Here is a 27,604-nt window from a genome sequence, read left to right as displayed (position 1 = left end):
ACTAGAAACTATTCTTCTTCAAATATTTCATATCAACTAGATATTATAAAAATAGAGATTTATAATATGTATAAGTAAAAAAGAAAAACACTAATCCCAATATGCAAACTTATATTGTTCGTGAGTCTCCAATGTGAGTTTCTGCTAATGTTGACATCTGCACAGACAGTGACGTACTAGGTTTTTGCAGTTCCAAAGGCTGCACATTTAACATCTGTTTGAAAGTAGCCTCTGTGCTTGTATCCAACAGATCAGTGCCACATAGTACAGCAGTAGTTTCCAAAGGTGGCAACACTTAGGAATTCCAGTTGTGGTTCTGCCCAGTCAAAGCGGCGGTCCAGTCTGAATATGGCTCCTCTGTCCTGTTATTCACTGTCCATGTTATTGTCCTCTGAGGTGGGACTCTCCCGCATTGGTAGAATATCGTAATGACTGGGGATGTGGCTATTTCTCGGCATGTCGTAGGGATCCTGACCAAATTGCCCGCTTGGTACAGTGGTCACAGTTGGCTCTGAAATGTAAAGAGTGGGAGAAAAAATTTTATTTTTCTCCAAAAGAGTTCAACCACAGTTTTAAAGAATATCTCAGGCTTACCAACTTCATAGACATTTCTGTTGTTTGTGGGGCTGCTGTTGCTTATTTCAGCATATGGTGGATCTCGTCTGGTTGGAGACTTCATCTCCACATACCCACACTCTGTGTTTTTTGTTGTCAGGAGTGGAGGGTCTTTGATTGTGGCATATGGGTTTTCAGAACTGTTGAGTGAAGATGAACTAGCATGATAAGGCGTGTCCTTAACCAGATCTGACGGAGAGAACAAGGATAAGGAAGGGAGTTAGAGATATATTTTTTCTTGTTTAATGTTAAGATTGTTCTTATTTTGTACCATGCAAAGATTGTCCTGTGTATCTTCTGTCAATGCCATAAGCCCCTATGTGAAAAGAATATTCGTCAATCTATTTTGTTTATGTTACACTTGTTTACTTAAAAATAATGTTTGTTCTTAATGAATTATCCACACATTCAAACTCATTATCTAAAATCACCTAGTTCTTTGAAGCAGTCCCCTTGTTTCCAGTCAGCAGGCAGAGTACCAGTATGATCAGCAATGTTACGCTTTCTTGGCTCCACATTCTTTATGCTCACAAAGAGCGGGTTGTTTTTGGTCTAAAATTAAAGATTAATTACTGAAACCATTTATATGGACGTTATAGGGCAGGGCTTTTACAAATTTTAATTTCAGTCATACCTGTCCATATGAGGCATTGTTTACCAGTGGTGGGCTGATGCATTGGGTCAAAGTGTGGTAGCTTGGATTGGAGAAGTAGTTACTTGGGTGTCCTTCACATGGTGAATGAGCATCTGAAAGATCCAGTTAATTAAACCATATTTCCATACATATTTTTAATATATATTGTTTTATATACTTTCATGTACCTGCAATTGCATAATCAGCGGTGATCCTCATTGCTGGAGTATACGTTACTGCCGGCATAGTGGGCTCTTTGCCTTTTTGCTTCTTTCGGTAGATAATGAAGAGTACAAGGAGGAAGATGACCAGTAACACCAGAATTATAATGCCAGCAATAGCACCAATCTGATAGGTGTCTGCGTGCATGGCTTCACTGGTTAGACTGTTGAGACTGCCCACCACCACACCGGCTATCCAGAAAGAAGTATTTTTTAAATTTATAAATAAAGTATGGAAATTGTACTTCCTATACTAGTTCAAGTGCATGTGAACTTACCCTGGTCACAACGTGCTCCTTTCCAGCCTGGGTTGCAGTAACATGTGCCTGTCATGTGATCACAAGTGGAGTTATTAAGACAGTCACACACCTGACGACAGCCATAGCCATATGAACCCAATGGACACTCTGAAAATAATTTCAAAATAGTAAAATGGTCAATTGATTATAATTTCCAATACTCAAAAATCGCCTTATATCTAAGTGTCCTCATGTACATACTCTGCTCACAGTGGCGTCCCATGAAGCCTGTGCGACAAGTACACTGTCCAGAGATGTGGTCGCAGTCAGCTCCATTCTTGCACTGACAGGTCTGAGAACAATCTTTTCCATAAAAACTCAATGGACATCCTGAGAGTGAAGAAATTAGGCAGGTTGGATGAAGGATAATAAAACATTCACTCTACCAGCAGAGCCATGCATTACGACAGACTGGTACTTACGCTGTGTGCAGTAAAGACCTGTCCATCCTGGTGTACATTTGCACTCTCCGTCATATGCACTGCAGTAAGCTCCATTGTGACAGTTACACGTATGGATGCAATTGGGGCCCCACTGACCAGGAGGACAAGCTATAAAATATATTGTAATTAGGCTTGGTAAGAAAGAACATTTAAATATGTATATAATATGCTTTATTAAGTCTTACGCTGAGAACAGTCACTTCCAATCCAACCAGGGTAACACTGACATGACCCGTCTATAGGATTACAGGTGCCATTGTTTGTACAACTGCAGCTCCAAGCACAATTCTTCCCAAAGCGACCACTAGGACACACTGCCCAATTCAACACATGAATCATCACAATTATCTTCATTAAAAGTAATTACATACACTCTCAGGCTTTACCCTCATTGCATAGTGCCCCCTTGAAGCCTGGCAGGCAGTCACACTGTCCTGATACATGATGGCATGGCCCATTGCTGTGAACACACTGTGGGCAGGTTTGACTGCAGCGGTGGCCAAAATACCCTGGTGAACAAACTGTAAGATATGCATTTAAAATAAGCCTAAAATGACTACTAACTAACAACTGATATTGTGAATGTGTGGCTACTCACTTCTCTGACAGGTGGTGCCTCTATACCCTGGAGCACATTCACATGTGCCCTCATCTGGAGAGCAGGAGGCTCCGTTTTTACAGTTACAGGGGAGGGAGCAGTTGGGGCCCCAGCGGCCCTCAGCACACACACTGTCACAGTGAATACCTGCACACAAACAATACATGCACAGTATAAAATACAATATCTTGATTAAATAAATTAAGTTACAAGGAATTTGGTTGAAAAGACATATAATTATTTGTGGTATAACAATAAATATACAAAAGGTTAAAATAAATAAATACATAAACTTAAATCTGGGAAAAGTCTTGTTTCTGGCAGGAAGGAACATTCATTAAGTGCAGTCTTTTCGCCAACACAGCCCCTTTTGGATCCCTCTCATTAATCTTTCTTTTAGAAGCAGTAGGAGGCTGCAGAGACATGGAGCCCAGAGGAGCAGGTACAAAGACCTCTTTGAGACATGTGCATGTTGCTAAGCAGACAGGCATGCTATCTATAATGAATGCTGCAACCCTGCAACTGAGATGGGTTTAGAAAAGTCAAGAGACTGACAGATAAAAAACATAAGGAAAAGATCTAGATTTAAAACACATTATTTAGAGTAAAACTATTTACCAGTCCACCCAGCCAAGCAGCGGCAGTGTCCTGTGGCATGATCACACCCATCAGCATGGCTACAGTCACAGCGCTCTTTACAGTCCAAGCCATAGGTCCCATCCTGGAGAAGGAAGCGAACATATATATATATATATATATATATATATATATATCATTTTTTTGTTTTGTTTTGTTTTGTTTTTTAAAAAAACATGTATTTTCCAAAATCAGACAGAATGTGATCTTACTCACCGAGCAGCGTGTGTCACATCTTTCGCCTCTCCAGCCTGATGCACATGTGCAGACTCCATTCAATGCATTACAAGCCCCTCCATTGCTACACAAACAGGTGTGGTTACAGCCCAGACCCCAGGTGCCACTCGGACAGTTGATAGAGCAGTCCACCCCATGCCACCCTGAAAGAGTGTAAAATAATCCAGTAAAGATTATTTAGTTTCACAACAGTCATTCTCACTGTCACTGCCCTGCTCACCTGGCTGACAGGAGCAGGAGCCATCCACAGAGGAACACTGAGCTCCATTTTTACAGTTGCAGCTTGAAGAACAATTGATTCCATGACTTCCTGCTGGACAAGGCACTGAGCAGTTGGGACCCTAGTGAAAATAAATATGATCACATGTTGTACACAATATTGTATTTTATCAATGTGCTTTCAATTTTAATATCACAGTTTACCATGAATCCTGGAGCACAGATGCACTGTCCTGTCACACTGTGGCAGTCCGCCCCATTCTGACACTGACAAACTTGTTGGCACAATTCTCCAAAAAACCCTGGTGTACAAGTTTCATTACAGTAGAGGCCAGACCATCCAGGAAGACATGTACATTCACCAGATACTGGCTGACACCTGAGAATAGACAAGGATTGCATTTATTTATCTCCTTTTGATGCAATATTAACCATATTTTAATTAATACCAGGTAAACACATTTTAACCAAAAGTATCCATTAAAGAGCTCTGATAAACCTTTTTTCTTAATGTTGGTAACACTAATAACCACCAAACCACTGCTGTCAACTCTATGCTCTGCTACACCCAGCAGGTGGAGCCCTCCTGCTACTGGACATAGAAAATGCGCCTTTGTTTCTACACAACTGTGGCTGACAGCAGCTGTACTTAGACAGCAGAAGCATTGAGATGGACATGTGGACTGGAGAGCAACACATGTTAAACTCCAGATGCTTGTGAAGTCATCCACTAAACTCCTAATAGCAGTTGCTCTACACACACTTTGACCACTATAAGTATATGTCGTACCTGCGTGTGTTGTGTGCAGCGCAGGGACACTTTTTGTCACACTTGAGTCCATAGAAACCTTCAGGACACAGTCTGGTCTCACACATCTCTCCAGTGTAGCCAGGTTCACACAGACACATGCCATTAGTGTGGTAGCATTTGCCATTGTTCTTACAACTACATGTCTTTGTACAGCCTGCTCCATAAGTCCCCACTGGACACTGGTCTTGGCACCTGTTTAAAGAGGAACCAAGCAGAAAAAGTTTAAGTTATGACTTGCTTTGTAACATCCACAGGTGTAGTGATTTGAACACTCGAGGATAAACAAGAAACCATAACTTAGTTGAATGTATTAAAGTCAAGCCAGAAAGCAGATTAGGACAGGTATGTGATGGCAAGTTATCTCCATTATCCACTCCAGTAGAGGTTACCCAAGGATACTGGTTTCATTTTAAGTCAGTGACATGCTTGGCATGTTCAAATCTTGAATGTTTAAGCATATCATACCCAACCTCATTTAGAAATAACATTGACATTTGTACATGCAGTGATGCCCAGCAGGCCCCAAAATGTTTGCTTAGTGTCAAATCATCCTTCTGTTGAATTTTTGAATAAAATTATATTTTGCATATTTTGACAATTGCTGAAATCCAAAAGTAGTAAAAAGGCAAAACTTTTGCAAACACAAATAGTTCCCCTACTTTGAGTTCAGAGGTTGCTAAATGTCACTGATGCTTTTGTATCCGCTTTTCTATGCTCTATTCAAATACAGCAGTAAAGGAGCAAACAGACACACCTGAAATGTTGTAAGTTCACAAAGGATTTCTTATATTTTTGTTTGAGTTACCAAAGCAACCACTAAATCAAACAGGATACGCTAATGAAATACTGAAACCATTCATTTACAGGGGGCTAAAAAGACAGGCATAAGCATTTTAGAGTTAGTGTTTATTTCGGATGATGTCTATTGCTTTTTGTTTTGTTTTTTGTTGTGTTTAATATTGTAAAGGACTGTTATCTGCTTTTAGCAATGCATTCTCTCAATAAGCAGCACAGCTCATTTCCTAGTTTTGTCATCCTGAGGGGCAATCATAGCCCTCCCATCCATAGAGTGACCCATTAATGGATTTCAGTGGCTTAGGGAGTGGTGGTGCTGACCCAGTTCCTAGCAGCGCTATACCATGACGTCTGGTTTCCCTCAAACCCATATTTACTTATAAAAGCGCACACAGAGAGGCTATTCTTGTCTCACCATTGGTCACCATAAGTATATGGTTTGTGCACTTTGACATTGTTAATTATATGGGCCTACAGCCTGTTTGGTACTCTGCATTTATCTGTGAAAACACTGAGTAAGTGACATTTGTGTGTTTGCCTCCAGTGAAGTTTGAAGAAGGCACTTTAGTTTTTTATAATGTATATTTTACATGTGCAGTAGTACACTGAATTGTATCAGAAATAGAATGTCGCTGTAAGGTGCAGTTTATGTGCTGGACTCAAAAGTTGTATTTTTGCCAGTCAAAAAGACAGAAATTGAATAATATTGATGATGGTGTGTGTCTCACCGTTCTCCAGTGTAGCCTGCGTGGCACAGACACTGTCCCGTGGAGGGAACACAAAAGCCATTGTTATGACACTGACACTCATGGGAACAGTTTAGGCCAAATCTTCCTTCGGGGCATGGCTGACCACACACTGTACCCTAACAACAGATGCAGCAATACTTTCAGTAATACAATTATATATGTTATAGGACTATAGATATATCAGTACAACATATAGTATAGCATCAGATTTTTAAAACTATCCTGATAATTATGCAGAAACATTTTCTGACCAGGCACATTGGTGACTGAATGAATCCAAGAATCAGTTGCAGTGTAGCTCCAAAGTTTGTTGTTTACATTCTATTGCCCATTGGTAAAGGGGACATGCAATACACCTGTTTTTGCTATAAGAAATTACTTATCCTCTAGAACAATATGAAAGAGAATTTGATGCCTTTATGTTCTTGTTCTTAAGTGTGAACTTGTACCATCCAGCCAGCAGGACAGGTGCACTCTCCTGTCACATGATGACAGACTCCTCCATTTTGACAGGGACATCTCTCCTCACATTTCTGTCCATGTTTACCTGGAGGGCATAAGTCTTCACAGCTACAGGAAAAAGCAGTTGATAATCAGCACATGACATGTTTAAAGAGTTAACAGTTAGAATGGAGAGGCTAACTTACATAGCACCTGTGTATCCTGGGGTACACTTGCACTCTCCGGTCACATGATGACAGGTTGCTCCATTCTGACACTGACTTCTGTTGACAGCTGGTCCCATAGGTGCCCACTTCACACTGAGCTTCACAGCGCCACCCTCTGTATCCAGGTGGGCACAGGCACGCTCCAGTGATGGGGTTGCATAGAGCTCTGTTCTTGCACTGGCATCGGTTGCTGCAGTGTGGACCCCAGTGCTCACTGTCACATGCTAAAAATGAGCACAACATAAAAAGGAAACATTAAAAACATTAACTGTTTAGGCCCTGTTTGAAGTTCTCTCAATCTTCAACTGATAACATGCATGCTTGTTTTCCCATTGACCACCCTTTAACCTGAGATGCTCATATTGTCTCAATCTCTTATCATCCAGGCTATCACTGGTTCAGGAGAGCTTTTCCCAGGTGTGTCAGCATACATAGGCATCAGCACAAATTACTTTGTGTTACTACACAAAGCTCATCATTTTAAGATACTCAGATATTAAAATTTATACTAAAGGATTAACTGGGCCACTACTGTTAAAGGGAAATCTAAATTTGTATGTGTGTGTGTGTTGAAACTTAAAATTTGAAACAAACTAATTGAGAAGCTTTGTTTGGGGACTACACTGTCTACAGCTTTCCCACGCTCTATTAACTATTTTGAGATGTCCACAGAGGTTAATGTAACAAATGCCATTCAGATATTTCAATTAGTCAAACCATTTCCCACTTCATTTAGGTCCAGCTATAATCATTACAGCAAATGGTGGCATGTGGACATAATAATAGTTTTCATGGGGGTTGTGGTTGTGAGTGGCCTTTAAACTCAAGGAGGTTTTCCTGGCTGATTGGTGCATATATAAAGCACAGCTGGTTTGGGTGGTGTCTGCACTATGAAGCATTGTCAATATTTGATTACAGAAGAACATAAATAGTAATTGTTGGAGGATTTATGCAAAGCAACATCACACTATCTGATTTGGTGAGGTATATAATATGCATCTATATTTGCTTGTTTTGGTGTGGATTAGATATGGTTTAGATGTATGGCTGTGGAGCTGTAGATTTCTTTATAGTAGTAGATAAGAGTTAATTTGACAATAGAGTGTTGCCATGTTCCCCAGATCAATGTTAAACTACAGGGATTATAGAACATTGTGATGTTATATGAATGCAATCCCTTTACCTATACCCAGGCAGGGCATTAGGTGGTTTTCAAGCACATCTCCATGCAAGTATTAACAAGTTAAAATGACAGGATTGACATATCCTCTGCAGAACATGAGCACCACTTCCCATCCCAGTCAGGCCACTATTTGTTGGACCTCTTCAAATAAATCTAGGCTTCTTTTATCCAGACGCATTAGTCCACTCCGCTCTGACCCAGTATAAAACATGCACACTGCACTGTTTCCTGAGGCAGTCCTGAGCCATGCCCCATCCCGGGACCAGGTTGTATGGACAATGGGAGGGGGAGGAGATTAGATACTAAGATGCACATGGAAATTCTCTGCCATCCTGGTACCTTTGTGAAACATGACCTAGATTGAAGAAAGGCCAAACTCCAGGAGCTGGGGGCTCCTCGTCCCCCTCCTGAGAACAGCCTGTTCCCTTTCACCAGCCCATTCAAGAAGGCCAGTTACAAAGGACAGCAGTGCACGAGTCACATGACGCACAGTTTTAATTTTTCACTAAGTTAATTTAAGTGTGGAATAACAGGCAGTCCACAATATACAATGACCTAAAGAGTAGAAAAGTACCAAATTAGTCAGTTCAGTTTTTATTCAAGTAAAGGTTACTAAATAAAAATGTACAAAACAACACCACAGCTGTGATATAATTTCTAAACTCCTAACTTTAGTTCACAGACATAATAAATGTTATAATATTTACATCCACTAGGAAAAAGAGGTTGGCATTCTGGTTCAGATTGTTTAGTGCATGAGTTGGCAATGGCTGTGTGTTGGCTCTCTTCTCTTGGGAGGAATTGGAAGCTGGCTTCACTTCCATTACACCAGTGAGTGCTCATAGGAACCCAAAGTCTCTCACACTGATACTCAAACTTCAGCTGAGAAAAAACATCTGTAACATTCTTTGTTTTCCCCAGAAGGAGTTTCTCTGATAGTGGACAAGATTTCTTTACTTAAACTCCTGCACTAACAAAACAGTGACAGCCCACACCCTCTTACTGCAGCTGAAATTGAGATCTAAAGAGCATCTTGTGGTGTTGTCTTGTGTACTAAATCACAAGCTCCAAAGCCTAGGGTTATTTCCTACCACACAATTTTCTACAGCTTTTCTATTATTCCTGCTCTCCCCATGTGCACCATCTGCCCATTTCCTGTTTTTGCTCCCCAAATTGATCCTCAGACATATTGTAATGGCTCACTGACCTGTAAAATGAGGCTTATCTGTGGGACTCTTGAGGAAATTAAAGCCATTCTGCTTGACCTAATGTCTTCATCCCAATCATAAACCAGCGCTCTGCTTTTTTCTGTTTGTTGCAAACTATATATTCTCTATAAGGGCATCATATCATCATCATCATCATATCCTGATAATGTCTGTCTCAGTTCTAGTGGTCTGTCTGGAACCAAGGGCACCAGAGATTCAGACTAGGTGCAGACTGAAATGACTGACTAATCTACTAGAAGAGCATACAAGGGAAAAAAATAACTATAATTGACATTAAATCTATTTTACAGTGCAAGGTTATTTTTTTTAGAGAAAAACATGTGCACTGCACTTAAAAATGCCAGTCTTTAGACCATAACAGAAACTAGGGAGGACATGCAGACCTTTTTTTTGCTCTATAACCAACCTTGTTTCATAGTATCTGGCCTCCTGACTATACTGAAGAAGGACTGCAGAGCAAAACGTATTTCAAACTGACATTCAGAGAAAGGCAAGTTACCCTGCCCTGCAAATGCACTGAGCCCGTAGTTTAGCAACTTTTTTATTGAATTCCCTGGCTGTATGGTTGGGGTGTCAGTTGTACCTTAAACTGCATACACATTTGAACATAAAGCAGAGGCAGCGGTTGTTTGTGGTGATGCAGACGGAGCAGACAGACAAGCAATGGGTCAGACTCAGAGGGGCCTAGGGGAGCCCTGGGGCCCGACACTACAATACCCATCTTTATTACAGGCAGAAACCAAAGACAACGGGCACACCCTGTGGGCTCCTCATACACATGAGCCTATAGACCACAGTACAGAGGCATTCATTGTCCTATCAGAACACGCAGAAATAACCTCAAGACTCACACTGTATGAAGGGTTGTGTGCAAACAAAACATTTACTACACAGGTTAAACGCCACAAGGATAAACAACGGTCTAACATGAGTTCAGCAGCAACTTCAGCCTGAAGACATTTGTTGTGGTGTGGCCTGGGAGCAGTGAGCTGACGAGAGATGCACAGTCTCGTGAGATGGGAAATTTTACATCCTCACACTCACATCCTTTCATGTAATGACTCAGTTGCGGCTTGTCGTAAAAAGAAATGTATATAAACTGGTTATGAAATAATCATTTATTTTAACCAGGGCAAATATCCTGTGAAACAAAGATAATTAAATCAGATATTGAAATATAATTGCTTGTGTAAAGTAGCGGAAGTACTGTGCTGCAGCTGTGGCATGAGACTGAGCACATGCTGGTCGACAGCTGGGTTAAAAGGTAATATCATGTTCAAATCCTAATGAGAGACACTAGTGTAAACGAGCTACTGTCTGGAATAATGCAATTGTCCAACAAAGACACACACTGTTGGTTTTTGGCACACAACACTGACAGTACCACACACACAGCTGCTAAAATAAAGATTATTGTGACTGTACAGGGGCACTGGCTATTTGTAGCTCACATTTTTCTTTGAAAGATGTTATATAAAACACAACAGTGTCACACATAGCAAAATTAAGTTTCATAAGCATCAAGTGTTAAGTTCTCTTCTTGTTTTCTTGTTTGATTGTTTATTTGTTTATTTTGTTTGTTTGTTGTACATGGCTATATTAATATTAGATACGGTATGAAGCCTACCTGTTGTCCAAGACAAAGAGTAAGCATGCACTTTAAAGTGAACAAAGCACTAGCAGTAAAGTGATACATGAGTCTGTTTTCCTTTTTTGAAGTCAAAGTGGTTCTACAGACACCAGGGTTTCACACAAACACAGTGCTGCTCATGGACAGCAGCAGCTGGGTTGACTTACCACTGGAGCAGTTGGAGCCCCCCCAGCCCGGCTCACACTGGCAGGTGTTGGGGGCCATACAGCGGCCATGAACACAGTTTTCTGCGCAGAAGGCTAAGGGAGAAATAGACAAGAGATGTGCAAAAGGGCAAAGCATGTTTTCACACATCACTATACAAAACAGATGAGATTACTCAAGGCGTGTGCATATAAAATTGTACTACAAAAAGAACGATGAATTTTTTAGTTTGGGCAACTTAAATGTAGGCCTACTTCTATATTAATAGGCCAAGAACATATTACTGCATCTACTGCACTGCAAACACAGTGACTAAGGCTGCTATTAACTATGTACAGCGGGAACATCAAATCTTCTGTAATCTAAGTACTTGCTCTGATAACTTTAACCCACTGCGCACACATAAACAGTGTCTGCGTATACTGGTGTGTGAATGTGTGTGTGAATGGGTGAGTGGTTCCTTGTTGTAAAGCTCTTTGAGTGCCTTGAAGGTGGAAAAGCGCTATAGAAAAATGTGACCATTTACCATTTACCATAAAACATATTAAAATATTGCAAACAAATATCATGTGGACAATAATATTAGGCCTTTAAGTAATGTATACATGGTGTGCTGTTTTTAAATCTGTTTGCTGATTTTCTATGATTCTTAAATACTAGGAAATCAACCCACAGGACAAATTTGCTCCTAAATCATCTTAATTAATAATCACAGAGTCTTGGTTTGATCAAAAGACCAGATTCATTCCATCATTAACTTCGTCTTTAAAACGCTTGAGCGTAGTAGACACATGGACTCCTTCCAACATGCACTAAATTAATCCATTTTTGGCTTTTTTTTTTCTCTCTGTTGCCTTCCATCTGGAAATATAATTTAGCCTCAAGTGTCTCTCTTCTTTTCAGTACCATGTGATTCAGCCTACTTCAGTCTAAATAAAAGATTAGATACTTAGATAAAACAATACTCATATTAACCTGAGATATATCAAAGCATTTTATTTTTTTGAAATAAGAAGAAGATCTTTTTCGATGCACAGCTACAACAGTTGTTTTGGGTAATGGCCCTGTGACATCACACCTGTTTGCGCCTGTTGGCCACAATAAAGAGCCCCAACACCAGAGGCCTTGGGCACAACCACACGCACTTTCACCTCACCAGCTACAACATGCAGTTTAAGTGCAGCTGGCAAGAATATTTCCAACATACTTTGATCTTCATTGCTATTATTAACAACTACTCTAATACTGTGATGGTTTTATCCACATGGCTATGTTAACTGGTTTCACTCACCAAATTATCGCTGTTATCCTAATAATAAATAAAAGCTGTGTGTGTGTGTGTGTGTTGAAGTTACTTACGAGCACAAATCTCTCCATCCTCAAAAAAGCCTGGGCAGCACTGTGATTTCCGCCTGTACATGGTTTTCTCCCCTCTGCGATAGGCTGTTTTGTAGCTAACTCTGCACCCAGACACAAGATCAACCTATCTTTATTTATAGAACCCTTTACAACACTCATGGTGACCAAAGTGCTTCACATTAAAATCAACGCAATATAAAGAGATGTCACTAGTTTACAAGTTACTTATAGATTTCAACTGTTCCCAAAAGTCATGTATTTAAACTACAGTCTCTAGTTAGGATATTTACGTGCTTGTTTGTACATGTATGAAAATATGTTCCATGCATAACACTTCTTACCTGTGCCTGGTGCATTTGAACCAGTTGAGGATGTCTGTGCAACTGGTGTAATAAATCTGGTCATAGGGATGAGCATAGGTCTCCTGCACTGTCACAGAGTAACTGAAAACACAAACCCAAAAATGTTTGAAATATGAACCGGAAGTATTCAGATGCATGATGCATGCGAGCTGCCAGTGTCACTTGTGTACTCAATGGATTAAACACCCACAGCAGTTTTGTTTTCACCTCTCAAGACTAAAGTGGTCTCTGTGTGTGGTCCTGTTTTGCATGATGATATGAGAAAGATGAAACTGGACTGACTTTGGTTCAGGAAAAAGGTCCTTATGACTGCCTTGTGAAGTTGCTTTATGCACAATGAGAATTCATATATTTACAAATTTTGACTTGACAAAAAACGATTAATGTTCTCCCATCATGTTTCCAGAACAATGCTAGGTGTTTGCTGCTCCTAGTAGCAAAGCAATCACTTGCCAATTTGAAAGTTAGCAATTAGCCTTGGTGGCCCGTGCATGGTATTGTTGTGTCCCTAGGAATACTGAATCTGTCCATGTTTTGGGCTCATTACTTTTTGGTTGTTACTCTCAGTGTGTGTGTGTGCGCGTGTGCGCGTGTGTGTGTGTGCAGCTGTTTCCTTAGATTAGACACTGAAAGCCAATCTAGCTGGGAAATCGGACTGCACCTAAGTTCTTAAACATCAGAGTTGAATTTGCTCCTTTATAGTGGCTTTGGGTGGATGGACATTGCAACATCGTACACTGACCTTTCCCAGTGACTGCAAACATTAGGATCCTCCAGGTTTAGCGAGGAAGTAATACAAGGAAGAAAGCAGAAGGATGCAGCCAAAAGGACTGTGCGATGGTAGTAGAGCGTCAAGGCCATCTCTGAGCTGCACCTATAAACAAGAGACCAGACACAACACGTTCACTCATTATAATGGAAGATTTCAATACATTTTGACACCAAGAAAACAACTATATGCTAAATGTTGTCTTAAGCTAAAACACAGCTGACAATTTACTTTATTGGCTGCTTTTATGGACTGGCATTTAAGAACATACAGGAGAAATATTTGTTTTTCCTCTACACAGTTCTGAGAATGTTTACCACAATGACAGAACTCTCTCACTGATTGTAGGTTACACTGGGCTCCAGCGTTATTTGAGTATTTCAAAGCTAGCCCTAATGATAAGGAAGACCTAAGACACAAACAAATACTGTTCTAGGTTCAGTTTCATAGCCAGCTAAAAATGATGTTTTTAAAGAAAATGTTCATTACATGTATTCAGTACACCTTTATGTATGTACCCTATGATATATTATGTACCCCATCCAGAGTGAATATTATTGAAAATCTTGATCCCGTATTGTGCATGTCTGCTTGATCTCCTATATGTAGCTACTGTAGATAGCACGCCACATTTATCAAGTTTAATCAAGGGGGTTGTGGTTGGTCTAGTTTTCATAACAGTCTCAACACCCCTAGTCTCAACATTCAAATGCAATGCAATCTTCTTATAATTTAGTCAAACCAATTGACTCCCCTTGAAACAATGGCCTATATAGTACAAGAAGCACGAGAAGCCCTTACGGTGCCTTGTTTCTCAGAGTCCCATTCACATGTCAGCAAAGAGCCTGACAAAGCCTCAGAGCATCAGTAGTCTTGTCACATTACCTGAGCTAGCTTCAGAGAGGGCAACCAGAGTTCACCAGTGACAACAACAAAACCACAAACAAAATCACAAGAGATGTAACTATACCAGCGGCTATAGACCACTACAGTTAATGTACAGTATCTCTATATCAAAGCTGAGAGTTGCTCGATACCACTACTAATTTCAATAACATATTCCAGGCACAGAGGGTCATAAGCAGTGCTGTTAAATCTTGGGTTAACTTAAGTTAATTTAAACATTTGTCTAATCAGTATGTAAATTGATGCAAAAAGAACACTGACACTGTTTTGTCCTGGATAAAGATGTATGTGGGTTCAGCTTATAGTGACAGTGAGATAAGATTTGGTATTAAGTCTCGAGGCGTGTGTGGTTCCACAAATTACTAACACCATATGTGAAATTGAAGTGCTAAAGAGGTAATAAAGTTTGATAAAAACATATGATCTAAATCCCTGGAGGCTTAAAATGTAAAAGTTAAAATGTCCACACTTTGTCCGTCTGGTCCTCTTCCTCTCTCTCGCCTCCACTACTGCTCTGTTTACTGGCCCAGCTGCTTAATCCCTCCCTCGATACTAATATCAAGAAAGCCAAAGCACAAGGTGAGGAGGTTAAGAGGCTGTGATTCTTTTGGAAACCGTAGCTTGTCAGTGAAGTCTGTGCCCGTTAAACAGCGTTTACAGCATGGACAGGCTTCTCTGGTTTCACTGCACCGAATGGGCACAGCTGCAGCCACCAGTGCTGAAAAAACCCCTCTCCATCCTGAGACAAATGTACTGTTGGCCAAACAAGGGCCATGCTGTGTGGGAGATACACACACATCCACCACAGAGACTGGAGAGGATTACACTACATGAACATACTGTTATAAGCAGAAGACCAGTGACGCCTCACTGTCTTTGCCGTGTGAAGTCCCTCCAACATCACACAAGGACGCACACACAGGCAAAGGATTCATGTGTCTTTGCTCCAAGTAAAATTATATTTTACTGAGTATCCCAGATTCAGAATGTACCAAACTGTGTAACCTATTCATCCAAATAGTCACAGGATTTTAACTCACATGATGATTTGTGTCAATTCACACATCCTAATGCTTTATTTAACTTGTCAACATTATGACAAACAGGGCTGTAGTTCTTGGGGCATTTATTGATTAATAGGGCAGTTATGTCTTACTCGACCAAATGTATTATTAGTGGACTAATTATTTTATTAAGATTTATATGGACAACAGCAGAAAAGAGAATACACACCGGAGTATGACTTTCTAAGTAGTTTAAAATGCAAACCAGATAAATCCTATAACATCATAATGACTGAAATTGTTGTAAAAGAATCTGCTCATTAAAAAGGTTTAATAAAATGAAAGTTTGAGTATCTTTATAGCAGTGTAGTGAAGTAAAAGTGCAGTGAAAGTCACAGTTGCACATTTCCATCAAGTCAGAAAAACAACAGCTGAAAGTGACGTTTGAGCAGCAGCTGACTCCAATGCAAAAGTAAAAGCATGCCTCACAAATATGAGTGACCACATCCCCATCTCAATGTGATGAAACGATAATTGCAAAAAGGACCAAATATTGGCACAAATCTTAAGTCTGGAAAGTCTGGGAGAGGGAAGACTGTCCTTGATGATGACTGTTCTGTACTGTAAAATCAAGTATCCTTTACCATTTCAACATGAATGAATATAAAAATATATTTACATTTCAAATAACTGCATGTGAAAAAGATCAATGGGACTTGGTCAAATCTGTATCTATTCCATAATATAGTATCAATTAGTATTTGGATCAACCCTATTTCACAACCCTGGTTAAAGATTTCTCCGCAGTTTATTTAGCCTGCAGTAAATATGTTTGTTTTTTAGCGTACTCCGTTTAGACTTTCACACCCCGTGCAGAGGGGGATGACTTTCACCCAGTGTTCCTAAAAGCGGACGAAACTTTGTTTGTAAAAGTATTAAAGTTAGTTCTAATGGTTACTTCTTATGGACGATCCCTTCGATTGTGTTGTGACATAACGATTAAAACACTGTAAGCTTGTTGCTTCTTTTTACACCATTCTCTCTTGTTCTATCTTGGCTTGGGCTCAGAATGAAACTCCATGTGTATTATTTTTTGGATTTGAGTCAGGTTGGGATCCTGCAGACATTTATTTCATTCATTCAAATTGGGACATGTTTGAGCAATTTTTAGCAGCTGAAAATGATTGGACTATTATAGTCCAAAGCATGTTTGTTTCACAATGTTTATTGTATTGTTAACAACAACAGGTGTTGCATTTGGGGGAGCTTTACACCACTGGACATGGGAACTCCAGACAGAACAGGAGTCTGCCAATGTCTAAATCACTGATGCCACACATGCCATCAGTGTGTCAAAATGTGTGATTTCTTAAATTTTTATTTATAGGCTATTGCTTTAACTTTCTGTTCATAAAGCTAGTCACAAATTTGTTTATATGCTACAGCAGACCATTGTGTTTTGGCTGACTCGGAGCCTGATCTAAAGCTTCCTGTCCACAGAAGAGATGCACCCAAATAAGAAAACCACACATTTCTGGATGAAGTACTGGTCCATATAAATGATGTGATTCCAAACTTCCTTCCGAAGCCTTCCTTAAATAGTAGGAGTGTGTGGTGGCATTCAACTTTAGTGTTTGTTTACCTTTACAAGGATTTGAAAAAAAAAAAAAAAAAGGATGCAGGTTATTGGGTTTGGGTTTCTGTTGGTGAAATTATAATTGCTGTAATAACAACATGCTTTTGTAAAGTGATAGCCTTGAATTTCAAATTCCACACAGTTGAGATTTTTCCCACTAGTTTTATTTTTGGATATTTCTGCCCCATTTCCCCCAAAGTGTTGATTGGGATTGGTATGTGTTTAAACCAAGAAAACTATTTTTGAAAGCAGAGAGATGGTCACAATTAAAGGAGCTCTATGAAGGAAGCTATAGGAATCAAGCTTATTTAACTCGTATGTGTACTGTGCAACTTTCCTGGTGGAGCCTCCGCCACCTGCTTGTCCTCATGGAGATGCTATTGTTTTTCCTGGAATATTTTATAGAATAGCAGTAAACTTTTATTATTATTATTATTATTTTTCAATTACACATGTTTCATTGCTATAAAAATAAACAAAACAAAACTTGATTCTTAATGAGAAGGATCATCTTCATAGATCTTCATAATTTAATGAAACATTCCAGGCAAAAGCATAACATCTTCATGGGGCAGTTAACAAGTAAGTCTTGAAACTTTTAGCCTTTTTCACACAATATTTTGTTTCGTAAAGCACTAAGCTAATCGTTACTAATTACCTATTTATTGAGCACAAAGTCAGGCATTTACAGTTTCTAAATGCAAATGTTTAAAATGTTCACAGCAGCTCGTGTATAGTGATTCACCTGTTTTAATAGAGAATGCCGGCTCTCCTCAGTCTCATGGGTCCGTCTTGGTCCAGGATATTGTTAATAATTCCTGGCGCTGTCTTAAGAAAATCCCTTTATGATCAGAGAAAAGTTGTACAGCAGACTCGGTCAAGTGAGAGAGCCGAGACTGTGTGCGCAAGCCATCAACACCACGAATCCAAAGTTTTCTCTAAAGAGCCACAGCGGGACTCTGCTCACGTGACCGGGAGCATGGCCAATCAGACAGCGGCTTCTTTCGCTTAAGTCTCATCCTTTGAAATCAGAGGCTACAATTGAAATTCAGTCAATGAAATTGAAACAAGTAGGCCTACTGGGAAAGTGAGCTTGTGTTGTTTATAGCATCAGGCCCATGTTTATTGGGTTAGATTTTTCAAAAATGTCACACTTTATTTTTCATTATTTAAAGGTCTTATATTATTGCAAATTGATATTTGTGAGCTTTATAATGCTGTTACCTCATCAAAAACTTATCTGGAGTTGTGTTTTGTTTCATTCACACATGTTTGAGGAACCCTCTATCTACATCTTCAAAGCTCAAGATGCTCTGTCCCACCTTGTGATGTCATGTGGAGGTAGTTTTAGTTAACAGCTCCCTTTAGTTCAGTAAAAACCGGCAATTCCAGAGCTGAAATTATCCAAATGATTCTAGTGAAGGTATCTAAAGTTTAAAAACACAGTGGATCACAAGGTGGAAAAGAGTGTTTTCAGTCTGAGAGAAGAACTTGTGTGAATGAAACAAAATACAACTCCTGTTCCTTGTGATGAGGATACAACATTATAACATAGATTATGTTGAGTTTATGAGAATAGCAAAATGTAGGCTCTTTAAAAAAAACTGACTTTTCCAAAATTGTCTTTAAAGCTCAAAAATAGGCAAAATTACAGGATATGCCTAACAAACGGCATGACATGTAGCGACTCTTTTTTTCTGTTCCCAAACAACAATTAACGTACTTTGCTGACATCTGCTGGTTAACCTGTAGAAGTAACTCGTGAACGGATGTCTATTTTAGAGCCATTGAACAGGCCAGCACAAATTTCATAATAAAACATTAAAGGTTTAATTAATAATGGTCTTTTTATTAAAATGAAATTATCAACGGGAAGATTCAGTAGAGGTTTAATTTTACTATTAATAGTTTTGACGTGAATAGATATTGAGAGAAAATTCACACACTAAGAGCAGTAAAACAAAATAAGACAAATTTAATTCTGAAAAAAAAAAAATGCAAAGGAAGCGCGACTGGTGCTACTTGGTGGTATTTACAAAAGGTGTCTCACGATGACAACTTGCCTGCTCTGTTTTTGTAGCAACCTCAGAAAGCAAATTTTATTTATTTTTTGATAATTAATTTTGCGCATTGAAGCGTTACGTATTACGTATAGCCGGGATGAAGACGAGACCGCGCGTTTCACCACAAAAACCCAAAAACCCCGAAGCTATGCTAATAAGTCTATTCTAATAATGAAGACAGTAATCACTGCAGGATAACGGGACTGGTTTGTGATTCAAGTGTGAGGTAGTGCGGCTCACTGCCTGGCTAATGAAATGTAACTTTTGTGATGCAGTTTAGAAAGCGGGGCTATAAAGGTTGCTTCTTCCTGAAGAGAAACTAATTCGCATTAATAATTGAAGATGAAAATGGCGAAAACTCCATTGGACAGCTCCACAGCTTTACCCACAGAGCGCGGGTGCCCATACACGTCAGCACAGATGATAAACAACGGGTCTATTCATGTTTTACACCGCAGAGGTAAATTTGGAGTCTGATTTTAGTTATGGCTCTGAAATCCAGGAGACCGTGGACAACTCTGTTTTTTGGCATCTTTGTTGGGTTCACTGCGTCCACATGGCTCATTGTGCCACAGGTTTTGGACAATAAACGTAGGAAGCCCTCTGTATGTTCATACTATGGAGATGTCTCCGTTGGAAAAACACCGGCGGTACAGGGGGACCCCGCGTTTACGACTGACCGTGGCAGCTCCCAGATACCCTCACAAGCGGACAAATTGTCCAACACTGAGCGGAGTGGTCAGAACAACGGGACCATCAGTCGGCCCAGACTATTCCTCTACGTTGGTGTCATGACTGCCAAAAAGTACCTGACGTATCGGGCAGTGGCTGCTTACAAAACCTGGGCACACTCCATTCCCGGGAAGGTGGAGTTTTTCTCCAGCGCTGGCTCAGACAAGGTCCCTATGCCCGTCCCCGTCCCTGTGATCTCACTGACAGGTGTGGATGACTCCTACCCTCCACAGAAGAAATCATTTATGATGCTCAAATACATCCATGACCACTACCTGGATAAGTACGAGTGGTTCATGCGGGCTGATGATGATGTCTACATAAGAGGTGATTGTTCTTGATTGTGTCGTGTGGGACATATTAGGTTGTTTAATCCATTTTTTCTCATGACAGGTGAAAAGTTGGAGTCCTTTCTCCGGTCTCTGAACAGCAGTAAACCGCTGTACCTTGGTCAGACAGGCCTGGGCATGGCAGAGGAGTTAGGCAGGTTGGCCCTTGAACCTGGAGAGAACTTCTGTATGGGGGGTCCTGGGATGATCTTCAGTCGAGAGGTGCTACGCAGGATGGTTCCTCACATTGGCACATGTCTCAGAGAGATGTACACCACACACGAGGATGTGGAGGTGGGACGCTGTGTGCGGAGATTTGGAGGGACACAGTGTGTGTGGTCTTATGAGGTATGTTCAGAGTCGCAGCATAATGTTTATGATTGACACAAAAAAAATCAAATATACTTTTTATTGTTGGTTAAGCCATCCGGTAACTGTTTCCACAGATGCAGCAACTCTTCTATGAGAACTATGAACACAAAAAAGGTTTTATCGAAGAACTTCACAGCCCAAAGATCCATAATGCTATCACGCTTCACCCAAACAAACGGCCTGCATACCAGTACAGACTCCACAACTTCATGTTGAGCCGTGAGATTTCCAGACTTCGTTATCGCAGCATCCTGCTTCATCGTGAAGCACTAATCATGAGCCAAGCCAGTGACACACAGATGTTATGGGAGGATCAACAGCTGGGTGCTCTACCTTCATACATGCGCTTCCAGCCCAGTGATAGAAATGATGTGATTGAGTGGGATTTCCTGACTGGCCGCCATATTTACTCTGCAGTAGAAAACAAGATGGCGAGACAAAGCCTTGGAAATTCTCTTCGAACTGCATTAGAAGATATTATTATGCAAGTCATGGAAATGATAAATGAGAATTCAAAAACACGCGGCCGTGTTATTGACTTTAAAGAGGTGCAGTATGGTTATTACCGAGTAGATCCAATGCATGGTGCTGAATACATATTAGATCTACTGCTTTTGTACAAAAAGCATAAAGGACGTAAGATAACAGTGCCTGTGAGGCGGCATGCTTATCTGCAGCAGTCCTTCAGCCAGCCTTTTGTCACTGAGACTGAAGAGTTGGATGTGAATGAACTTGTGGCTGCCATAAACTCTGAGTCACAGAGTTTTTTGTCAAACTCTCTGAAGTTCTTGTCTTTTCAGTTTTATGAGCCGACCAAGGAGATGTGGGACCAAAGTCAGAAGAAAGTCCACATCCTTGTACCACTGTCAGGTCGTTATGAAATATTTGTGCGCTTTATGGACAACTTTGAAAAAGTTTGTTTGATTCCTAAACAAAATGTAAAACTCTCCATAATTCTAGTTGAAAATGAAAACAGTCAACTGAAAGGGAAGCATGCTCAGTTAATTGAAGACTACAGCAAAAAGTACCCAAGAGCAGACCTCACTGTTATTCCTATGACTGGAAACTTCTCAAGAGGACTTGCTTTGGAGATCGGCTCCGCTTTGCTCGACAATGACACTCTCCTCTTCTTCTGTGATGTTGATCTTATTTTTACAGCTGATGCCGTGCAACGATGCAGAGAGAATACTGTTCAGGGTGTACAAGTATATTTTCCCATAGTTTTTAGCCAGTACAACCCTAAAATAGTTTATGCAGAAAACAATCCAAGAGATAACAAATTTGTGATCACTAAAAAAAGTGGGTTCTGGCGTGATTATGGTTTTGGAATCACTTGTATTTTTAAAAGTGATTTGATAAAAGCAGGAGGTTTTGATACCTCCATTTTGGGATGGGGCTTGGAGGATGTAGATTTATACACTAAAATGATTAATTCTGGTTTAAAAGTTTTGCGCAGCCAAGAACCAGGAATTGTGCATATTTATCATCCTGTTCACTGTAATGCCAGTCTGGAGCAAAAACAATTCAAAATGTGCCTTGGGTCCAGAGCGAGTACATATGCTTCAACAATGCAGCTGGCTGAGCTGTGGCTTGAAAAACACATGGAGGGCTTTAACAGGACCATATCATAATGATTACTACTTCGCAGTTTACCTCAGTTTGCTGTTCTGGAAATTAAAATATCAAAATTAAAATAAGAATACATTTAAAAAAATATTTATTTACTTTACAATTTGCAATTATGTTATAAGTGAGTAGAATCTCAAAGTAAATAAACCGTTCACAGATTTATTAAGCTACCTCTTTTCTTTTTCACTGCCCTTTGCTAAATACAACACATGCTGGAATAATATATTTTTTAAATTTGATATAGTAGTAATTGACGCGGATCATTTTCCACAGATTTGCAAAATAACTTACCCAGTGTCACACTGGTCGGTACTTTTTAAGGAATAATCATTTGCATATTTTTTATTATGGACTGATTTATGATGATGTTTTGTAGGCCTATAGCCCACAACATAATTGTGAGTTCTATGATGTAGTGGACTACCACTGTACTGTGTACCACATGTCCAGCTACATTGTCAAAAATGTTCATTAAAATGTATTCTGGCAATAATTTTAAATAAATATAAATAAATGTATGCATGTATGTATGCATGTATGTATTTATGTGTATGCTAACTATGTAAATGGTTCTGTCTGGTTGTGTTGGTCGGATCTCTTACATGGGATATTCAGTTATAGTTCCTTATAGTTTACTGAAACGAATCAATATATATCATGGTTCATCAAACTAATAATTCCCAATCCCATATCTTCTGTCAAAAAGACGCGTTCACGGTGTTGGTATAAACAATGTACCTTTTTATGGAGTACGTGAACGCGGCACGCCTGATGACGCTGCAGAGTAGAATAAACATGGCGTCCGGTCAGCAGTGGGTGTTGGTGGAAATGGTGCAAGCGTTTTATGAGGTAAAATCTCCATTTAAACTTCTCTTTTTATTTATAATTGTATCAACAGTTGTAGCTCGAACGCCTCCCTGATGTGTTTCTTCACGTGATCTCCGCTAAAAGTTACTTTAAGCGTTTTTAACGTGACCTGAAATTCAGTCAGGAAGTACTGATGGGGCGATGTTTGACATGCCTGGAGACTATCGAAGTTTGTTAATGTTCTTTTGTGTTAAATATTGCTTTGTGTGACCAGTCAGCAAAATGTGCTTTAGGACATTAATTGGATTAGCATAGCAAAGCATAGAAGCATATTTGATACATTTACTGAAACAAGTTCATGTTGAGTTATTTACTACCAACACAAAATTTTAAAACCTGAATGAAATGTGTCAATTTGACTACCGATTTACATTGATGTCATGTCTAGACTCTTGACATTCTCTTTGAGAATGATGGTAAAATGTCTGACACCTCCAAATAAACAGTTGTTTTCATATTGTAAACAAAAGCTTTTCTGGCACAGAAGAGTCTGTGAGAAATAACACTAGCTAACACAACCCAACACTTCTACATGCCATCAGCTCACACCCAATTACCACAGCAGCCACACTCAAACCTAATAAGCCAATGACCCCGTTCTTATCCTGTTTTTTGCAGGCACCTGCTTATCATCTGATTCTGGAAGGGATTCTCATTCTGTGGATAATAAGACTGCTCTTCTCCAAGACCTACAGGCTACATGAGACACATAAACTAACAGAGAAGGTAAAGTGTGTAAATACCAGCAAACAGCAACTAATGTAGTGTAAATAGTAAAGTAATTGACCAAACCTGTTTTCAGGAAAAGGAGGATCTGATCGAGGAATGGCAACCAGAGCCACTAGTCCCTCCTGTTTCCAAAGACCATCCTTCATTTAACTATGATGTTGTAACAGGGTAAAGCTCTTTGACTTAATTTAAACTTAACTTGACTTAACTTTAATTTCAAATGGTCAATCAATGACAACTCCTGCCCTATACATAAAATATTTCATTTTCTTATCATTACAGGCCTCCCAGTCACAGAATTATAATCAATGGAAAAGAATGCATTAATTTTGCTTCTTTTAATTTCCTTGGTCTACTTGAAAATGATCGTGTCAAAGTAAGTTACCTTTTCTCACAATCAAAACACATAACTATTGACAAATGTATAGTGATAGTATGAATACATTTTTATCTAAATTCAGCAAAAGGCATTGACTTCCCTAAGGAAATATGGTGTTGGTACATGTGGTCCAAGAGGCTTCTATGGGACTTTTGGTAAGTCTAGGTATAGGTGCACTCTTTCACATAAATATCATTTAGTCAGGTCACTCAGAATGTTATTGTTTTGTTAATAATGAACTATTTGTTTCAATAGATGTTCACCTGGAATTGGAAAGTCGTCTGGCCAAATTTATGAACACTGAAGAGGCTATTATCTACTCTTATGGTTTTGCAACTATTGCTAGTGCAATACCAGCCTACTCCAAGAGGGGGGACATCATCTTTGTGTTAGTATTTTTACTGCTAAAAGTTGTATTGTCTTTCAGAATGCAGAAGTTACCATTGTTTTGTCTTGTATATCCAGAGATGAGGCTGCCTGCTTTGCCATCCAGAAAGGCCTTCAAGCATCTCGCAGCTTTATCAAATACTTTAAACATAATGACATGGAAGATCTGGAGAGATTGCTGAGAGAGCAGGAACAGGAGGACCAGAAGGTAAAATGTCTAATTGTTATATTTCACTTTTTCTGTTGCATTCATTTATATACTTTTTCAGAATCCCAGAAAGGCACGAGTGACACGGAAGTTCATTGTAGTTGAGGGATTGTACATAAACACTGCAGATGTCTGTCCGCTCCCTGACCTGGTTTGTAGAACTAAAACAACTGTCCTTCTTATGAAGTATTCATATTCATTTTTGTTTTATTAAACTCTAGTACTATTTGCATTTTGTGCATCATCAGGTAAAACTGAAGTACAAGTACAAAGTGCGGATCTTCCTGGAGGAGAGCATGTCTTTCGGGGTGTTGGGAGAACATGGCAGAGGGGTCACAGAGCATTTTGGAGTTAATGTGAGTTTCTTTTATACTGAATATGTACTTACATGTAATTTAAATTAGTTCCTGAATCAACATACTGGTCTCAATTTACAAGACATGATCCAGTTGTGTACTACAAACCAGCCTATTAAAGCATGTATATATTTGGCATGAATCCAATGGTAAACAGGGTCATTACTGTGATTGCTCAGCTCTAGAGTTTGACATCCCTGAACCACTGAATGATTTGTGTGTTTCCAAGTTGCTGTAATTCCATAAACTTTGTGTTTTTAGAATTAACCTGGGCTTCAGACTAATGGCTGCTGTCTTTACACTAGCATTGCACAGGATGTCTCTGTATCTCTATAGTCTTCCTTTTCTAGTTTCTCCATATATAAGCAAAATCTCATTATTATTATTATTTACCTATAATCTCCTCTTGCAGATAGACGATATTGATCTGATTAGTGCAAACATGGAGAATGCCGTGGCCTCCATCGGTGGGTTCTGCTGTGGTCGCTCCTTTGTCATTGACCACCAGGTAAACTTTTTTTTTTTTATCTTTTGTACAAGTAAAGATTCATTTTTTAAAAAAGTTTATTCTGTTTCTAGCGTCTTTCAGGTCAGGGTTACTGCTTCTCTGCCTCTCTGCCTCCAATGCTGGCCGCTGCGGCCATTGAAGCTTTAAATATCATGGAGGAGGATCCAGGTAAAACTGGACTTATCTGTATGTTTTATAGAATCATTTAAAAGTGTAACTTTTCTGGTGGACGGTCAGTCAAATGCTTTTCTCCAGGGAGATGTTATTGCTTTCTCTGGAGTGTTTAACAATATAGTATTAAACCATTCTATTTACATGGAAACCAAACTAGACCAAGTTACTGGTCAGATCTGTGGAGAGGCAACCACCTTCACAGTCAGAATGCCTGCTTTTCTAGGTATTTTTGAGCTATAAAACCACCTGTAATTGAATAAATGTAAGGTAGAGCTGTTTAATGTTATACTGTCGAACATTTAAGGCAGAGCAATGACATTCCCATAAAAACAGGCAGGTGATGGACCCCCAATCAAAAAGTTACATAGTTCTCCTTTAAATCAGCTTGTACATTTGTGTAATTTGCTCTTTGTGTCAAGCAGATATCTTCTCTGTCCTGAGAAAAAAGTGCAAGCATGTTTATGAGGCTTTACAAGAGTAAGTGAATCAATGATTACACAGACGGCATACTAAACATTCTCCATATGCCCTCTCTTTGGCTTTCTTAAATAAATACAAATAACTTCTAGCCACTGTGAGCTTCACACTTTTGTGTCATGTTTTAAGGCTTCTGTAGGGGATTTATCTTTCATCTTGTTGCTTGTTTGTGTCAGTATTCCTGGTTTGAAGTTGGTGGGAATGCCTTTTGCTCCAGCCCTCCACTTGCAACTTGAAAGAACTACAGGCTCCCGAGACTCTGATATGCAGCTGCTTCGCAACATTGTAGAATATGTATGTAACTCAGACCATTAGCTGTCAAACTAAATAAGGACTATTTGTAATATTATTCTAATGTTTTTCTTATTATTGTTGTCAGTGTATGGAACGTAGCATAGCTCTAACTCTTGCAAGATATTTGGAGAAAGAAGAACGTTTTCTGCCTGCTCCAAGGTAATGTGTTTTCCTGAAAATGCACTGAAAATGTTTCTAAATGCTTTCAACAAATTTGTGATTTTTAGTATTTTGATTTTGTATGTTTTTGTTTGTGTACAGCATCAGGGTGGTGATCACTGTTGAACAGACTGAAGAAGACATACAGAAGGCTGTGTCTTGTATCAAAGAGGCAGTGACAACTATCCTTAAATGAATATGGAGGTGTCAGTGGGCAGTAGGATGTCACTGTGAAGAGCACTGGTGTATATTGACTGAACATTGCTCACTGGATACTGTGTGCAGCTTTGTTGTTATATATTTTTATTCATAGAACTTTTTTGTCTTTTTTTTTTGTCATTTTGAATGATTCTTGTTTTATCATGTGCCCTTACTGTTTTGCTAACAGTAACACACTTTCTCTTGATAGAATAAAGTAAAAGTTAAACAATAATTCTTAAATAAGATAACTCTGGTTGACAATTTATCTCTGTTTTGTAACCTGGTATACTTTTATTTACGTTTTAATAATATTATGACTTTAATATTATGGATATTTTTATTATGACACATTACAAATACAATTTGATTGGTTTCATATAGGTCTATGAGTCGATCTTTTTGTTAAGTGACCTTCTAAACTTATTGTTCACTTTAAGTCGCTCTCAGAAAAGCATGAGAAAGACATTTTTAAAACTTTATATTCAAGTCGATTGCGCTTTGTCAGTAGCCTTTTCTATCACCAGGTGGCCTGTAGGTGGCGCGGGGTGACACCTTTTAAGTTGCGCGTGAGA

At 39.4% G+C, this 27,604-nt stretch overlaps 3 protein-coding genes across 3 annotated transcripts; 2 read left to right on the top strand and 1 right to left on the bottom strand.

The window, feature by feature from the left end:
• Positions 1 to 235: 235 nt before the first annotated feature.
• megf10 (multiple EGF-like-domains 10) lies at positions 236 to 23,205 on the bottom strand. Its single transcript, XM_055153684.1, is given in 26 exon segments — positions 236 to 511; positions 595 to 804; positions 887 to 931; positions 1,047 to 1,167; positions 1,250 to 1,362; positions 1,438 to 1,662; positions 1,749 to 1,877; positions 1,971 to 2,099; positions 2,192 to 2,320; positions 2,398 to 2,526; positions 2,599 to 2,733; positions 2,811 to 2,957; positions 3,429 to 3,531; positions 3,663 to 3,826; positions 3,904 to 4,024; positions 4,107 to 4,281; positions 4,693 to 4,905; positions 6,237 to 6,373; positions 6,707 to 6,827; positions 6,905 to 6,979; positions 6,981 to 7,149; positions 11,135 to 11,227; positions 12,492 to 12,592; positions 12,833 to 12,934; positions 13,596 to 13,727; positions 23,032 to 23,205. Coding segments are annotated over 26 exon segments (3,423 nt in total). The 5' UTR covers positions 23,091 to 23,205; the 3' UTR covers positions 236 to 365.
• Positions 19,185 to 22,854, top strand: chsy3 (chondroitin sulfate synthase 3). The gene is made up of 3 exons (XM_055153685.1): positions 19,185 to 20,290; positions 20,357 to 20,640; positions 20,739 to 22,854. Exons 1-3 carry the CDS (start codon positions 19,717 to 19,719, stop codon positions 22,293 to 22,295), a joined length of 2,415 nt encoding a protein of 804 aa, XP_055009660.1. The 5' UTR covers positions 19,185 to 19,716; the 3' UTR covers positions 22,296 to 22,854.
• On the top strand, positions 23,055 to 27,408 carry sptlc1 (serine palmitoyltransferase, long chain base subunit 1). The gene is made up of 15 exons (XM_020926596.2): positions 23,055 to 23,142; positions 23,779 to 23,886; positions 23,963 to 24,057; positions 24,172 to 24,265; positions 24,351 to 24,423; positions 24,524 to 24,656; positions 24,734 to 24,863; positions 24,925 to 25,014; positions 25,112 to 25,219; positions 25,632 to 25,727; positions 25,799 to 25,895; positions 26,324 to 26,378; positions 26,555 to 26,672; positions 26,758 to 26,831; positions 26,934 to 27,408. Exons 1-15 carry the CDS (start codon positions 23,065 to 23,067, stop codon positions 27,025 to 27,027), a joined length of 1,443 nt encoding a protein of 480 aa, XP_020782255.2. The 5' UTR covers positions 23,055 to 23,064; the 3' UTR covers positions 27,028 to 27,408.
• The last annotated feature ends 196 nt before the right edge of the window (positions 27,409 to 27,604 follow it).

This window comes from Boleophthalmus pectinirostris, unplaced genomic scaffold (genome assembly GCF_026225935.1).
Source record: "Boleophthalmus pectinirostris isolate CB_2022bp ecotype Guang Dong unplaced genomic scaffold, ASM2622593v1 HiC_scaffold_18, whole genome shotgun sequence".
Taxonomy (NCBI): Eukaryota; Metazoa; Chordata; class Actinopteri; order Gobiiformes; family Gobiidae; genus Boleophthalmus; species Boleophthalmus pectinirostris.
Note: the sequence above shows the minus strand (reverse complement) of the source record. Positions and strands in the feature narration are given on the sequence as shown.

Excerpts from the sequence above, each read along its gene's own strand:
- chsy3 (XM_055153685.1), top strand. The coding sequence starts at position 19,717 with ATGGCTCTGAAATCCAGGAGACCGTGGACAACTCTGTTTTTTGGCATC. Across the intron at positions 20,291-20,356 it reads TGATGATGTCTACATAAGAG|GTGAAAAGTTGGAGTCCTTT; the intron begins GTGATTGTTCTT and ends TTCTCATGACAG. Across the intron at positions 20,641-20,738 it reads AGTGTGTGTGGTCTTATGAG|ATGCAGCAACTCTTCTATGA; the intron begins GTATGTTCAGAG and ends CTGTTTCCACAG.
- sptlc1 (XM_020926596.2), top strand. The coding sequence starts at position 23,065 with ATGACGCTGCAGAGTAGAATAAACATGGCGTCCGGTCAGCAGTGGGTG. Across the intron at positions 23,887-23,962 it reads CACATAAACTAACAGAGAAG|GAAAAGGAGGATCTGATCGA; the intron begins GTAAAGTGTGTA and ends ACCTGTTTTCAG. Across the intron at positions 24,058-24,171 it reads AACTATGATGTTGTAACAGG|GCCTCCCAGTCACAGAATTA; the intron begins GTAAAGCTCTTT and ends TTATCATTACAG.